This window comes from Helobdella robusta, assembly GCF_000326865.2.
Source record: "Helobdella robusta unplaced genomic scaffold HELROscaffold_36, whole genome shotgun sequence".
In the NCBI taxonomy this organism is placed as follows: domain Eukaryota; kingdom Metazoa; phylum Annelida; class Clitellata; order Rhynchobdellida; family Glossiphoniidae; genus Helobdella; species Helobdella robusta.
Window position 1 is genome coordinate 363,610 of NW_008704742.1, and position 15,931 is coordinate 379,540.

General features: G+C 31.5%; 1 protein-coding gene across 1 annotated transcript in view; it reads right to left on the reverse strand.

Annotated features, from left to right (window-relative positions):
• Window positions 1-8,568: 8,568 nt before the first annotated feature.
• HELRODRAFT_83363 (hypothetical protein) overlaps window positions 8,569-15,931 on the reverse strand; it is a gene marked incomplete at both ends in the record, with an annotated part of 20,871 nt that continues 13,508 nt past the window's right edge. Inside the window, 2 exons of the mRNA XM_009023370.1 lie at window positions 8,569-8,940; window positions 12,007-12,112. Of these exons, the coding sequence (XP_009021618.1) occupies window positions 8,569-8,940; window positions 12,007-12,112 (478 nt within the window). The remainder of the gene's footprint in view (window positions 8,941-12,006; window positions 12,113-15,931) is intronic.

Here is a 15,931-nt window from a genome sequence, read left to right on the forward strand (position 1 = left end):
GCCTAATTTTTCCAGGAAATTTGGTCATGGCCATCTGATGCCTTTTTAAAGTTCTTGCAGGGACCCCATATTTTTTGACAGCCGTTTTTAGTGGCATGCCATTCGTTACTGATTCAACAGCAATTTTCAATGATTCATCATTATAAGACGAACATCTGGTGGATTTTCTTATGTAATTTCTTACCATTTTCAATCTTCAAAAATTAAAATAACTTTAATTTAATTTTAAAAACTTATACAAAAACAAGTTTGAAAAAATTTTAAAAATATAATTTTAATTACAATTATTGGCTGCCTTAAGTGAAAATATCTAAAACTTGACAAATAGTTAAAACAATTAAAGTTAGCCTTCTTGCCCCAAAGTAAAAGAGGCGTTTTGCCCCAAAAGAGAGCGCGAAGAATAAATTAAATTTTAATCAACAAAAAATTGTTCTAACCAATTTGAAGTTGATTTTCCATATGTAAAAATGATTTCTCCTCACAACAAACTACTCCTAATCACAAAAAATTATGTTATTTTAACAAATTTTAAAAGAAATCGAAAAACAAAAATTATAACACGAGCGATATTTGACCTACAAATTCTTGAAACTTTTTTAATAAAATAACCAAAGCTCAATACCACGCGGTTTTTTATTATAAATAATGTGGGTGCGTTCTATTTTTCAAAAATTAATTTAAAAATTTTCGGACTTGAATTAATTCGGAGAAATTTGAAAAAGTGCTTTTTGCCCCACGTGGCGTTTTGCCCCACGCTACCCTACTGGCCCTCCATGAATACGATTACCAATTCGGTTGTTGTCCTAGATCACCTAACGTCGCAGATTTCATTACAAGAATTTTACAAAAAATCAATCATGATAACAATTTTAATTTGTTTATTTTGTCACGCAATCGAATATTAATTTTAGGTAATTGTTCCTAAAGTGTCGTGAATTGCATGTTAAAGGGCTAATAATCGAACGTTTGTCGTGTCTAATTAAATTGAAATAAAGAGCACGTTGCAGACTAATTCTAAAAATATTTAATAACTTACATATTTATATCGTCGTAACTTTCCGAAGTGACTATACTGCCAGACCATTGTCTATAAAAGTAAAGATTGCACAAGAGCAGACGAGCTGAGACTGGACTTGAAATAATGAGAAAACAAAAGCAGCTTTATACATTCATTTCATCAAGTTCAAAGAGGCGCTTGACATAAACAGATATGACTAATTATGGTTAACTAATTAAATTTGTTTATTTTATCACGCAATCGAATATTAATTTTAGTTAATTGTTCCTAAAGTGTAGTGAATTGTATGTCAAAGGGCTAATAATCGAACGTTTGTCGTGTCTAATTAAATTGAAATAAAGAACCCGTTACAGACTAATTCTAAAAATATTTAATAACTTACATATTTATATCGTCGTAGCTTTCCGAAGTGACTATACTGCCAGACCATTGTCTATAAAAGTAAAGATTGCGCAAGAGCAGACGAGCTGAGACTCGACTGGAAATAGTGAGAAAACAAAAGCAGCTTTATACATTCATTTCATCAAGTTCAAAGAGGCGCTTGACATAAACAGATATGACTAATTATGGTTAACAATGTTTGACATAAGGTTTCCAACTTACCAGTGGCGGATCTAGACAACTTTGACGGGGGGGGGGCAAAATTTTAAAAATATTTAAAAGTTTAATTTTTTTTCAAATTTGGACAGGGGGCCAAGATTTGTGATCGCGTTGCCAAAATTAGGCTGGCGACCTTCTTTTGATATAAAATGGTGTTTTTTATGCAAAAGCTGAGTTTTTTTAATAAATATACTGTTCACAAGTGGGTGATGGTCTCTCCGGCCTTACCCCAAGATCCGCCACTGAATGTATATGTATAATATATCTTGTACATTCAGTACTGTATTTTAATAGCGCTCTGAAATTCCCCTGATTGTTATCAGATTTGAGATCTAATGCACCGTCATTCCGGTGTCCACGCAAAGCAAAATTCTGTCTTTCACAAAGTTTAATAGTTTCAATAATAGTGTTAAGCAATTTTCTGTTTTGCTCTATTTGTTGTAGAAAGAGCGGAGTTTGATAACTCTAAAACATTAGTTTTATTTTTAATCAAACTCAGAAACATTTCTGATTTTTCTGTAGCCTCTCTGTAAAAAGATGTCGCTTGATGACAGCGACATTGATCTAAAGCTGATTTATAACGATTTAAAGGTGATATAACAAATACTCCGACTGAGCCACATGATGGCTGTCCATTAGCATAAAGTACACAAAACATACAGAATGCTCCTTTTTTCAAATCAGAATAAGACAGCCAGAAAAATTCTTGAAACCAATGAAATTTAAAAAACCGTTTTCTTTTACCTTCCAACACAAATTAAAATTTATAATTTTCGTCATGTTTCCATGGATTTTTCAAAAGATCATATCTTAAATTATTCGAAATGCTTGGGATTTCTACAGTTGCATATTGTCCAATATCTAAAGGTACTGTTTCATTTGAAAAACACTGACATGAATTACCAGTTTTTCTGAAACATCAGTCATGTCATCGTTTAAGTTTAATAAAAGGCCTTTTTCCAAGACATCAGATTCTATAATGGAAAAAAAACGTTGAGATTAAATTTTTTAATTTTCTTTCCAGAGCTGAATAGTTAAATATTACAAACTTAATTCAAGTCTAGTCGGGTATGACTGGTAGGTATTAACCCTACCAGTACAAACAATGTTTTTATTATTCAGCTTATTGCTAATTTTTTAGTAGAAAATACAAAATTATTTCATATGCAATTATTTAAATATCTAGGTATTACCATTAACGGGGCCTCAACTGTATTGAGATCATCGCACTGGTTCTGTTTTTTTTGCCGGAGTCGGTTGAAAAAATTTTAAAATACTACTTTTTTAAAAAAACATTTTTTTTAATTTTAAAACAAATTCAAGTGCAAACTGATTTTATGAAACACAAAAAAATAATATAAGACGCGCCAAATCGTAAATGGAATAAAATGTGAACTGCGAACAAAACATAAAATTATGAAAAGTCTAAATAAGTAAAGACTACAATATTTTTCGATTTACATTTTGTTGATATTAGTTTTCAATAAAAAAATATACTGAGAAAACATGACGGGGATACTTTTGTCATATTTTAACCAGGGCATCGAACCGGAACTGAACCGTAACCGAAAACCGTTAAAAACCGAAGTTTTTTTCGGAACAAAAACCGTTGCCATTTTTGAAATTCTATGTTAATTTTTATTATCTTTGAAAATTTGTAATCTCTCTTTTCGTTTGTTTTTCCGACTGAGTATGCCGATCATTTGAATAAGAATTGCCTCGTGAAAAGAAATCCAATATAATCGGAGAAATTAGAGATCAAGTGCGATCGTCATCAAAATTTTGAAGTACCAGCTACACAAGTGAGCCTGAAAACATCTGTTTTTAGATTAAAATTTATACTCTGAGACTGCAGAAGTGGTTTCAATAAAAACATTTTTAGAAGATTATTAATAATCAGAGGAAATTTTTATCTTTTTTGAAACAATCTTATATTTATATGAGTGATTTCAAAATATCTTTGCAATGATTGTTTTAATTTGTTGAAAAAAGTATTGAAAACGTCTCCTTTTATACTAACAACTTTTAAAAATCATTTTTGTTATTGATTTATTATTCACAATCTAAAATTTATTTCAAATTGACATTGTGGTGATAGTTGGATGTCCGTTACATGCGTTTAAGGAACTATGCCTAAAAAAAATTAAGTTTCGGAGTGAAACCGAAAACCAAAAAAACCGAACCAGGAACGAAAACCGGAACCGAAACGAAATTCGTTTGGCTGATTGAACCGAAACCGTAAACCGAAACGAAAAAAATTACGGTTCGATGCCCTGATTCTAGCCCGATCACTGCACGCACAGCGAGACAGGAAAGGTGCTTTTAACTACTAGGCCATCACGCTGCAACCAAGTCAAGGATTTGTCAAGGCTGCAATAATGTTCTACAGCTACATACACAATATTCGGAATTGAAGTGAAGGTTGTTAACGATCTCAAGAACGCCGATAACGTTGCTTTACTGACAAAAAAGATAAAAATATTAGTAAATTGCATCGTGAGCTCAACAAAAAAATACGAGAAAATTAAAAGTATTAAAAAAAATAAATTTGCTAAAAAACTAGAAACTATGACCAAGGTCGAAAAATCGGAAAAATATATAGATAATGTTAGATATATATGCTTCAATGAATTTCATCAACAGATTATAATGTTTATACATAGTCTCTACAATTAGAGTAAGATCAAGATTGGTGGTGATTACGAAAATAATGGTTAAGCTGACAAAATAAATGGGACTTATCAATCTAAACCACCACAATGCTAAGTGTGTGACAGTGCGTGACGAAAGCACTGGTTTGAACCTTGGAATTTTAAGCAGACGTGGCCAGCACGCTAATAGAGGTGTAGGCCTATCTAGTTTTTTGAAAATAAATCCATCAAGAAGTTACTATTATTCTCATGAACAAAATAAGTAAAATATGACGAGTTTATAAATACTTTTAAAATATTTTTCGTCACTAAAAACAGCGTGATGTTAGTCTACTTTGGAAAAACCTTTGATTTGTTAGATCGAGAACCAGTCAGCTAGATAAATATATGGTGACCTGGACTGAACTATTAGGGACCAACCTATAAATTATCAAAAAATATAGAAGGCTGTCCCGTAGCCATAGTCAATACCACCACCATCACCACTAAAAAGCAACGACGAACGGCGGAAAGACGTGAATTTTATTTCTCTGGTGAATGATATTGCTGTCAATGAACCAACCACTGAAAATCTTCAATTAAAACTTACACAAACATTTACGAATTTTCCAACTATTTAATTTATGTAAATTTATTTTTTTTTCGCAAAAGAAAAAAATTAATTTTAATAAATTGTTAACTAACACAAAAAATTTAACACAAAAACCAAACAAATTTAACATATCACTTTTTAGAACTTATAAAATGTCAAAAAATAATGCAGCATATATGAGATGACAAGTTCAAACAATAACAGGAATGACACAATTTCAAAACAATTGAATATCAGATAAATTGTGTTAATAACAATAAAGTAGAAACAAACAAAAAAAAACAGTCAGATAAAATTTAATGTTTAAAGTAATCTTTCGAGAGAGGTTTAAATGGATTCGATTTGTCAGCTGGATCTAATTCGTTGAATGATTGAGTGTCTTCCACTTCTTTGTAGGTAGAGTTTGATAAACTGTTTACAAATGAAAACCTTTGTTTAGGTTATTCTTTGACATAAATTTTTTTATTTGGCCTCAATTAAAAGCAGCATAGCAGCATTATTGAACTTCAATATTAAAGTTCTTTAAGTCAAAACAATCGTTAATGGTTATTGATTTTAAAAATCAAGTATACTTGATCTCGCAAAAATAATTTTAAAATATTTTTCGTTATTTAGTTATTTTTAGTTTTCTGCAACTTGCTACCTATATACTTTCCGGCACTTAATCATTCAAACAAATGGTCGAGCCCGGAAGACAAAAAAAGATTAGAAAATATATTTATAACAGCAATAATAGTCGATTCGTGAACAAAAATGTTCAAATTAGATTTCTGTCGTTACGTTGCAAAAATTAGGTTTGTTGTTAACGTCAGCAACATATATTTGAGTTTGTTGTTGATGTTTAATAAACTTTGAAAAGTTCAATCGTAAATTTTTTTTTCGCTTCATTATTTTTACATAATTCTTTCTAATTCATCCATGTCTATTTCTTCTCTTAATAAAGATTTTTCCTCAATCTCTTACTGAAACTATTTTTGATACTACCTTATTTTCTGATGTTGATGATTTTGTCTATGCTTTTAATATCTACATTACTTCTACTACTTATTCCTCTTAAATTTTTTACTTATAGGCTCTATTCTCGTAAAGCTCCTTGGTTCGATTATGCTTGTGTAGTAGCCAAGAAAAGTGTTAGAAGACTGGAGAAAGCCTATAGGTTAAATCCATCTAACTCTCTTTATTCTATCTATGAATCTGAATTGATTAATTATAAATATCTACTATTCTCTGAAGTCTAAACACTCTACTTTTCTTAAAAATTCTATAACATCTGCTTCAACATCTAAAAATAGGTGGTCTGCTCTATCTAAACTTCTTCATAAGTAATCCTCTCACTCATCTTTTTCTGCTCAACAGTTTCATGACTTTTTTGTAAACAAAATTACTTCTTTAAGAACATCTAATTCTAATTTTCCTTCTCATAACTTTACTAAACTTACTACTGAATCTTTTTCTGTATTTACTCCAATAAATCTAGAACTTACTAAAATTATTAATTCTTTGTCATCTACAACCTGTTCTCTGGATCTACTTCCTTCTAATTTACTTAAAAAATTTTCTTCAATATTTTATCCAGTCATTCTCAAATTAGTTAATTTAACTCTTTCCACCTCCAAATTTCCTACTTCCTATAAGAATTCTATTGTTATTCCTATTCTTAAAAACTGATCCTTAAATCCTACCTCTTTATCTAATTATAGACCTGTTACTAATATTACTTTCATCTCTAAAATAATAGAAAAAGTAGTTTTTAATCAATTGTCATCTTATTTAAATTCTAACTCCTTGCTACCTGTATCTCAATCTGGTTTCAGACCTGCTCACAGTACTGAAACTTCTTTACTCAAAATACACAATGATATCCTTCTCTCTAGTGACAATAGTAATCTTACCCTTCTTTTTGCTCTTGACTTTTCCTCGGCTTTTGATACTGTTGATCATACTATTCTCTTGAGGCTGCTACAATTTTTTTTTAATATTACTGATTCTTGTCTATCTTGGTTTTCTTCTTATCTCTGTAATCGTTTTTCTTCTGTTGTTCTCAATAATTCTACTTCTAACTCCTCTACTCTTACTTTCGGGGTACCTCAGGGTTCTATTTTTGGTCCTCTTCTATTTATACTCTATACCTCTGAACTACCTCGTATTATTAATGAATTTTCTTTCTCTAGTCAACTATATGCTAATAATTCTTACTTTTATACTTCTTTTCCTCCATCTAATCTCAATAGTGTTCTTCATAATCTATCTCTATGTCTTTCTTCAATTATCGCTTGATCTGACTCTATGTGTCTTAAACTTAATCTTTCTAAGTTTGAATTAATTTGTTTTAATAAATCTAAACACTCTATTACTATTCCTCCTATTATCTTACCTGATTCTAAAACTCTTAATGTCTCTCAAAAGTTTCGTAGTCTAGGTTTTATCTTTGATTCTACTTTGTCTCTTTCTTCACAGATTAATAGTGTCGCTAGAAGTTGTTATTTTCATTTAGGTAGAATAAAAAAACTTGCCTTTTCTTGATAATCCTACTCTTCTCCTTCTTGTTACTTCGTTAGTCTTATCTAGGATTGATTATTGTAACTCGCTCTACCATGGTCTTCCTGATTCTATACTCTATTCTTTAAGTAAAGCTTTTAATTTTGCTGCTCGTCTAGTTGCTCGTGCCTCTTTCTTTTCTCATATATCTCCATATCTTGTTCTCTTGCACTGGCTACCTATAAAATATAGAATAATTTTTAAAATTTGCACTTTTATGTATAAGTCTCAATCTAAATTATTTCCTAAGTATTTATCAGATATATTAATTGAACCTAAACGCCCCGGTTTACGACGTCTTCTTCTTCTCGCTTCTTCTTAACTCGTGTTAAACACTTTTATACCAAATCTGCTTTTGCTTTTTCTGGCCCTTTTCTCTGAAACTCTCTACCTACTTCTCTGACTACTTCTCCATCGCTTACGAAGTTCAGAGCGGATCTCACGACCCGTCTGTTTTCAAAATTCATCGAGGAGCGCTGTTGAACATCGCGGAAATAGCGCTTTACAATTGATTGACTGATTTGATTGATTGATTGATAATTATTTTTTATTAAAATAATCTGCGCTTTTTTAACGATCAAAAATTGCGGTGGTTTGATAGTTTAATAGCATATGAAGCAACAGAGCAATACCAACTAGATTTCTTTTAACAAGCCATAAGTTTCGTTTTTTCTTGAAACACAACTTTTTAACATTTCGAATAATCAATTAATTCCTTGCTTGTGAAAAATAAGCTTGTGAATTATGATAATTAATATACATTTCTACCATAATGCATCAAGATAAAAAAGCTTGGGTTTAATTTTAATAAATTTGATCTCACAGTCAAGGAATTTATTGAAAAGTAATGTATTTTCTTACAAATTTAATGTTTCCTAAAAATAATATGAATTTTCTAAACTTTTTTTATCATCCGGGCTCGGCCATTTGTTTGAATAAATAAGGGTAAATGTCTGGGCCCGTAAGATAGGTAGCAAATTGCAGATAACATTTCATAGTAGTCACCATTCCTTTGCTGTTCTGTTATTCCCATTCTTGAAATATAAATTACTTTAGATATTTTAGTTCTAGGCTTAATTCGCAGCGTGCTGACTGTTGAAACTATCTAACCGGAAGACATTTCTGCCCTATATTAATCGTGAAACTTTAACCAAAAGACATCCATTGTCCTACGTTGATTGCGGAGAGGAAAAAGTATTTGAGAAAAATATAGCAAAATGTTGAACTATCCAACCATACACGCCACGCGTATGAATGCCATCTTTAACATTCGTTACAGCTAAACTAATTTGCTGACGAAATAACGCCTGTAAAATAATAAAAAGTAATTTTACAAACTTTGTTTTTTTTCCATTCTTCAATCTTTCCAGCCGTTCTGATTTTTTAAAATTTTCAATGTTAATTTTTTCGTTTGTATCGAAATTAACTCTATGTTGAAGATCTGTCCAATTACTGCAAATGGCATTAACTAGCCATTCAAAACCACTGTATAATGATTTATCAATAGTTTTGGCTTTCTTAATCTGTGCTGTGCAACTTTCCTGTTCAATAAAATTTTGGCTGCTTTTATCGGTCCTTGTTTAATGTGATTATGTAATAACGATAACAATTTTATTGAATGATAAATTAGAAAAGAACAAACGAACAGCATTTAAAAAAATTGAATTATTTAGAATGAAACAAATATTTTTTAATGAAAATCTTCATAAAATGTTAAGTCAATCAAGCCAAATCCGACAGACCTTCAAATTTATTATGTTGTTTCTTTAGCGTTTGGCGCTTATTTTCAAACCAGGGCATCGACACGGAACTGAACCGTAAACGAAAACCGTTAAAAACCGAAGTTTCGCTCGGAACAAAAACCGTAACCGAACCGAAATATTGTTTGCTAGTTTAACCGAAACGAAATAAATAACGGTTCGATGCTAAAAATTTAAAAGAAATTTTTTTTGTCAAATTCAGAAATAAAAAATATTTAGATAATATTTCGTCTTTTGAAATTCTATGTTAATTTTTATTATCTTTGAAAATTTATCTCTCTTTTCGTTTGTTTTTCCGACCGAGTTCGCCGATCATTTGAGTAAGAATTACCACGTGAAGAGAAATTCAGTATAATCGGAGAAATTAAAGTGCGATCATCTTCAAAATTTTAAGTACAAGCTACACAGGTGAGCCTGGAAACATCTGTTTTTAGATTAAAATTTATCCTCAGAGATTGCAGAAAAGGTTTCAATTAAAGATTTTAGAAGATATATATAATCAGAGGAAATTTTCATCCTTTTTGAAACAATCTTATATTTATATGAGTGATTTCAAAATATCTTTGTAATGATTGTTTTAATTTGTTGAAAAAAATATTAGAAACGTTTTCTTTTATACTGACAACATTTAAAAATCATTTTTGTCATTGATTTCATGTTCACACTGATAGTTGGATGTTCATATGTCCGTTACATGCGTTTAAGGAACTATGCTTGAAAAAATTAAGTTTCGGAGCAAAACCGAAAACCAAAAAAAACCAATATTATTTCAGGAACGAAAACCGGAACCGAACCGAAATTCGTTTGGCTGATTGAACCGAAACCGTAAACCGAACGAAAAAAATTACGGTTCGATGCCCTGTAAACATTAACGCAATGTAAATAAAAATTAAGAAATCTAAAAAAGAACAATACAAATTTTGTGTGAGTGTCGTTTTAAAAGAAGGCGTACCCATGGATATATTATTTATATCCATGGGCGTACCTATATGCTGGAAGTTGCTAGGCAGAGGTTGCTAGGGAGGATGTAGTTCCCCGAAAATTTTTAAACATAATTTACTACCACATTTATATTGTACCTGAAATAAATAAAATAAAACTCAAAATTTTAGATTAACCCGCTAAAATTGACAAGTTTATTAAAGATTAAAACAACTCAGTTTTGAAAACGGAGCGAACACCAACACAGCCAGCCTTACATCTTTATTCTTTACGATTATTACATTGAATTGAAAGCTTGTGTATGTTATTTTTCTGTATTTTTCTAAAATTCTAGGCTGAAATATTTTCATAAGTTTAAAAATAGTGTGCTAATATTTGAACACAAATTATTTTTGACATCTAAACTTTTCTGAATGACACATAATAAAATTGAACAGCTTTTCACAACATGTGACTAGGCTCTATTGTTAAACGTTACTGGTATTGTTATTGATCTCAGCAAAGCCTTTGATAACATAAATCATCGTTCTATGATGTGATAGGACTGTGATGTCCAAATTAGCACGAACAGAAACAAATTCAGGTGTCAAGTTATTAACGTCGCAACACAAAGCACAGTTTGGATTTTGTGAGGAACACTCAGCAGAACAGGCCATGGTAAAATTAATCAGAAAATTTGGATATCTTTAAGTAAAGGACAATATAAATTTTATTGTTGGAACATGCCTAGATCTCTCCAAGGCATTTGATTGCATCGTGTCATCCTGTTAAACAAGCTGTTCCACTATGGCGTAAATGGGTAAATAAAAATATGTCATAATGTTTCTGGCAAATAGTTTTTTTAATAGTGAGAATATGATCTGTTTTGATGTAAAATTTAAGATTCGTGAAAACTAAAACGCAAATACTCAAAAAATAGGTGGTGAAAAATAGAGAGTGAAAAAATATTTGAGTTGAATTTAGAACAGGGCTACAGAAAGACTGTGTAAACTAAAAAGAAGTATACACAATTTCTAAACTTTTAGGAATTAGTTCATCAAAAATTACATCTTCATAAACGACTTATGAACATCGAAAGGTATAAACTTAATGTAAATGAACGGGAAAATCATAACAATATTTCAAATTAATTCGAAATAAATATTACAAACTAAATCGCATTTTACAAGAATTGGCGGTCACCCACCAATATGCATTTGTGTGAGATGAAACAATGATTTAAAGTGGGGCACACTATTGGATTCAAGAAGACCTCGAAATTTCTCTTATTTTGAATAACTCACGAGCTTTTTTTAGGTGCGTCATTAACGACCATCACATTTGAGTTTTGCTTAACAGAGCTAGTTTTCAAACGTGCTAGAAAACATGCAATTTCTCGGCTGGAGTAATAAATAAAGAGAAAATATTTTGCGCCAAGTTAATCAAGGGTAAGAACTAATTATTAAGTCAAAAAATCATGTATTTAAGAACAATGATGATAAAATGTGAGATCAGAATTAATTCAGGCGAATTAGTAAAAACAATTACAAAAAAGAAAAATAAAAAACTAAATACATCATTTCAAATAAAATTTACATAAGATATGCTAGCTGAAAAATTATTCGAAAACCTTTTTAGTCATATGACTTCAATATGACTTGGAGACTTCAACAATTTAGTAATGAATACATACTTCAATAAATGACCAACAATTTATTAATGCATACATACATATGACTAAGGATAATTTAATCTTTTCTATCCCAAAAATTTATAATTTTTACAATGGAGAACAGTATTATTCAACTATAATAGAAATCTTGGTAGGATTTCAACAAAAATTAAGGACAATGCAATTGTTTAACTAACAGAAAATTAACAAAGAATTTTTAATTAATAAATGAAGAAAATAATTTTCAATAATACTATTTTACAAGGAGTTTCAAATTCATTCGCTATGTTTTCCAAATTCAATTCATTGCATAGATCACTTTTATCCAAAGCTCCAGAAATATCTTGTTTGTTTGCTAGTCTGACGTAAAATATATTTATATATATATATACATAAATATATATATATATATATATAAACATTATATATACATACATATTACATATTATTTATAAGTACATATATATACAATTATTTATAAAGATCACTGTGTTTTCGCAGTCTAAACCCAAAATCTCTATCAAGGACATGGACTAAATACGTCGTCACTAATGAAAGTGACGTTAACTCTAATCTCAGTAATGAACTTAGAGAAAAAAAGAAATGCCGAAAACGCAGTGATCTTTATAAATAATTGTATTTATGATAGTCTCAACCCAAAATATATATATATATATATATATGTATATCAAATTTTATTACCGATAAACTGGTTGGTTGCATTTCAAATTGTTTACGTTTTTCTGAGGTTTCTTGTTGATTTTTTCGTGTTTTTCGTTAATTTTGGTTCTAACTTATAAGAAACATTCAGGAGATTAATAATATAATTTTATTTTTTAAATCTAATTGGAGTTAATTAATTAATTTAGTTTTTCTTTTAAGTAAATATTTGAGTTTAATATATAATTAGTTTTCTGTTGAACGTGCACGCATACACTCATACATACATATATATATATATATATATATATATATATATATACATATATATATATATATATTATCAACAGAGCTTCCTACATACGTTAGCTCTAACGTACGGGTACCTAATAACGATTCTATTCTTAAATTTAACTTCAATGAAATGAAAAACGACATATGCAATATGCTGCACAATCAGCAACTCTATCTATGCAGCATGCTGAACGCAGCCCCTCGAGTCCATAAAAGTGAACTTAATACCAACAACACCGATGTAAACAATGTTAAAAGCTACTCGGTAGCAGCAGGACAAAAACACGCCTCGTACAGCTCGGATGCATCATCTCCCAAGATCGTTCATCCAGCTTCGTCCGTAATCAACACACCACCATCTGATGAAACCTCGAAGCAGGGAACCCAATCGCTGGTGGATCTCAACGTTGAAGCTGCTCCTGCTCATTCTTCACTTTCAACTCCTAACAATAACATCAATAAAAACAACTCTAATTCCAGTGGCCACGAAGGCTCTTGGAGCACTGTTACTTCAAAGAAAAAGAGAAAATACACTCCAATTACTGTAGGTTCCAAACAACCTGGGTCCTTCAAATTATCTGCAGCTCCTTTGCCTCCCAAAAAAATTGTTTTTGGGGTAGGTAAATTGAAAAGCTGCGTCAAAGAAGAGATCCTTGAACATCTGGAAACTATTGGACTGACCGCTGCAGAATGTGTACCAGTCTTTAAATTCTCTCCCACTCGTCCTCAACCTTCAACCAGTGATCCATCAACAAAATTCCGCATAACTATTTTTAAACATCAGGAAATGATTTTTACCAATCCTGAAAATTGGCCTATCGGCGTGGAAATTCACCCCTGGTTGTTTCATGCTCGACCACAGCATTTGATAAAACCCACTACAACTTCACTACCAAATCATTATCCTGTCTACAACTTCACTACCAAATCATTATCCTGTCGACCTACCAAATGTTAATACACCATCGCTGGTCAACTCACATCAGCATGTAGAAAACACAGTTGAGGTAGCTTCCATTTTAACTTCTTCGGAAGAATCCACTCAGCCAGTCGAGCCAGTCACGATGGGCCCTTCTCAGCTGGTCGAACCACATAAACAACAACAAGCCTCATCGATGATGAGTCCTCCCTCCGATGTCAATTCTGCGACATCAATAAATCATGACAATGGCTATTAACAATACTTATTCCACAATCAATTCTATCCAACAACATCCTCAACCATCAAACAACGACGAAGATGATCAACACTTTAACGCATACAACACCCACATCGACCCCTCAAAGAACCTCCTAGATTCATTCACCAGACAGTCATCCTACTACATCACAAGAGATCTACTCAACATTCTAGAAGCCAAGTACATCAACAATCATGATCACCCTCTACTTCTACTTCACATAAACAGCAGAAGTCTTTTAAATAAAATTTCTGACATTTTAATTTTAAATAAATTTTTATCTTATTTTTTTCCCATTATTATTATTTCAGAGACATGGCTGAATGACGAAACTGCTAAACTAGTTCGTATGAATGATTACAATTTTATTTTTAAAAATAGGTCTGACAGAATAGGTGGTGGAGTCGGAATCTTCATCAGATCAGGCATTGAATTTTCTATGATAAACAATTTGCTTCTGAACGACACCGTTATTGACCTTCTTGGTGTCAATTTAAAATTAAACAACACACATGTAAATATTTTAGCAGTATATAGACCCCCCAACACTGACCCTAATATCTTAATCCAAAAGGTCGAACTTATTTTACCCACATTCAAGCCACACATAAAGAGCTATTTAATTGGCGACTTTAACCTTGACCTCAATAAACTCAACAGTGACAACGTCGTTGCAGACTTCTCTAACCTACTATCATCATACAACTTCTTACCTCTTATAACCTCCTCTACTCGCATCTCAACTTCTTCTTGCTCACTCATCGACAATATCTTTACTAACAATCTAACTTCTCACTTATCTGGAATAATTCTGTCTGACATATCTGACCATTTCCCTATATTCGCCATCGCTTCCAAATCAGAAATCTCAAACCATGCCCCTATAAAGCACTTCAGAAACCTAACTGAAGAATCTATAAACAACATCAACAATTTCTTATCGAACTACAACTGGAATTCTTTGACTTCTCTAAAAAATGTCAACGACTGCTGCTCTGTTTTGAATACTATCTTAACTCACTCTCTAGACACTTTTGCCCCCCCTCCGTCCTGTCAAAAACAAAAAGAAAAAATGCTGGATCAATGACAACATTCTAAGTCTTGCAAAAAAGAAAAACAAACTATACATCATAAGCCTTAAATATCCAACCACCCGCAACATTGCCACCTACAAAAGCTTCAGAAACATGTTCACATCTATTAAACGAAAAACTGAACGAGACTACTTCTCTAACAAACTTGAAGACGCACATAACAATGTTGGACAAAAATGGAACACTATCAAAGAAATTCTAAACAAGCAACCTCCTAACTCATCAATCACCAAACTAACTATCAACAACCAAGCAATTGAAAATAAACAAGAAATATGTGACCTTCTCAACACCCACTTTGCAAACATCGCTAGTCAACTACTCTCAAACCAACCTCCCTGCTATGGTAATCCTACAGATTTTATGAGCCCATCCACACCCCATTCCATTTGTCTATATCCTGTTACTGAACAAGAAATATTAACTACTGTTAATATCTTGAAAAACAAAAAGAGCTATGCAGACGATGGACTCAACATGTTCCTTATCAAAAGCATAATTTTCTCTATCATATCACCACTTAATCATATCTTCAACTTATCACTAAGCACTGGAATCTTTCCTGACTCATTTAAAATAGCCAAAATCATACCAGTATTCAAGAAAGGAAACAAAGATGACATTAACAACTACAGACCCATCTCCATTCTTTCCCCGCTGTCAAAAATTCTTGAAAAACTTTTCTTTAAAAAACTCTCTAATTTCTTCTGCTCCAACAATACTATCTGCAATAACCAATACGGATTCAGACCCAACCACTCAACTGAGCTTGCTATTCTTGACTTCACTCAGCACATACTAAATGAAATAAATAACAAAAATCTTTCTATTGGCATTTTCCTGGACTTATCCAAAGCCTTCGATGTCATCGATCACAAAATACTCCTATCCAAACTACATCATTACGGAGTAAGAGGCACAGCTCACAACTGGATGAGAAGCTATCTTCA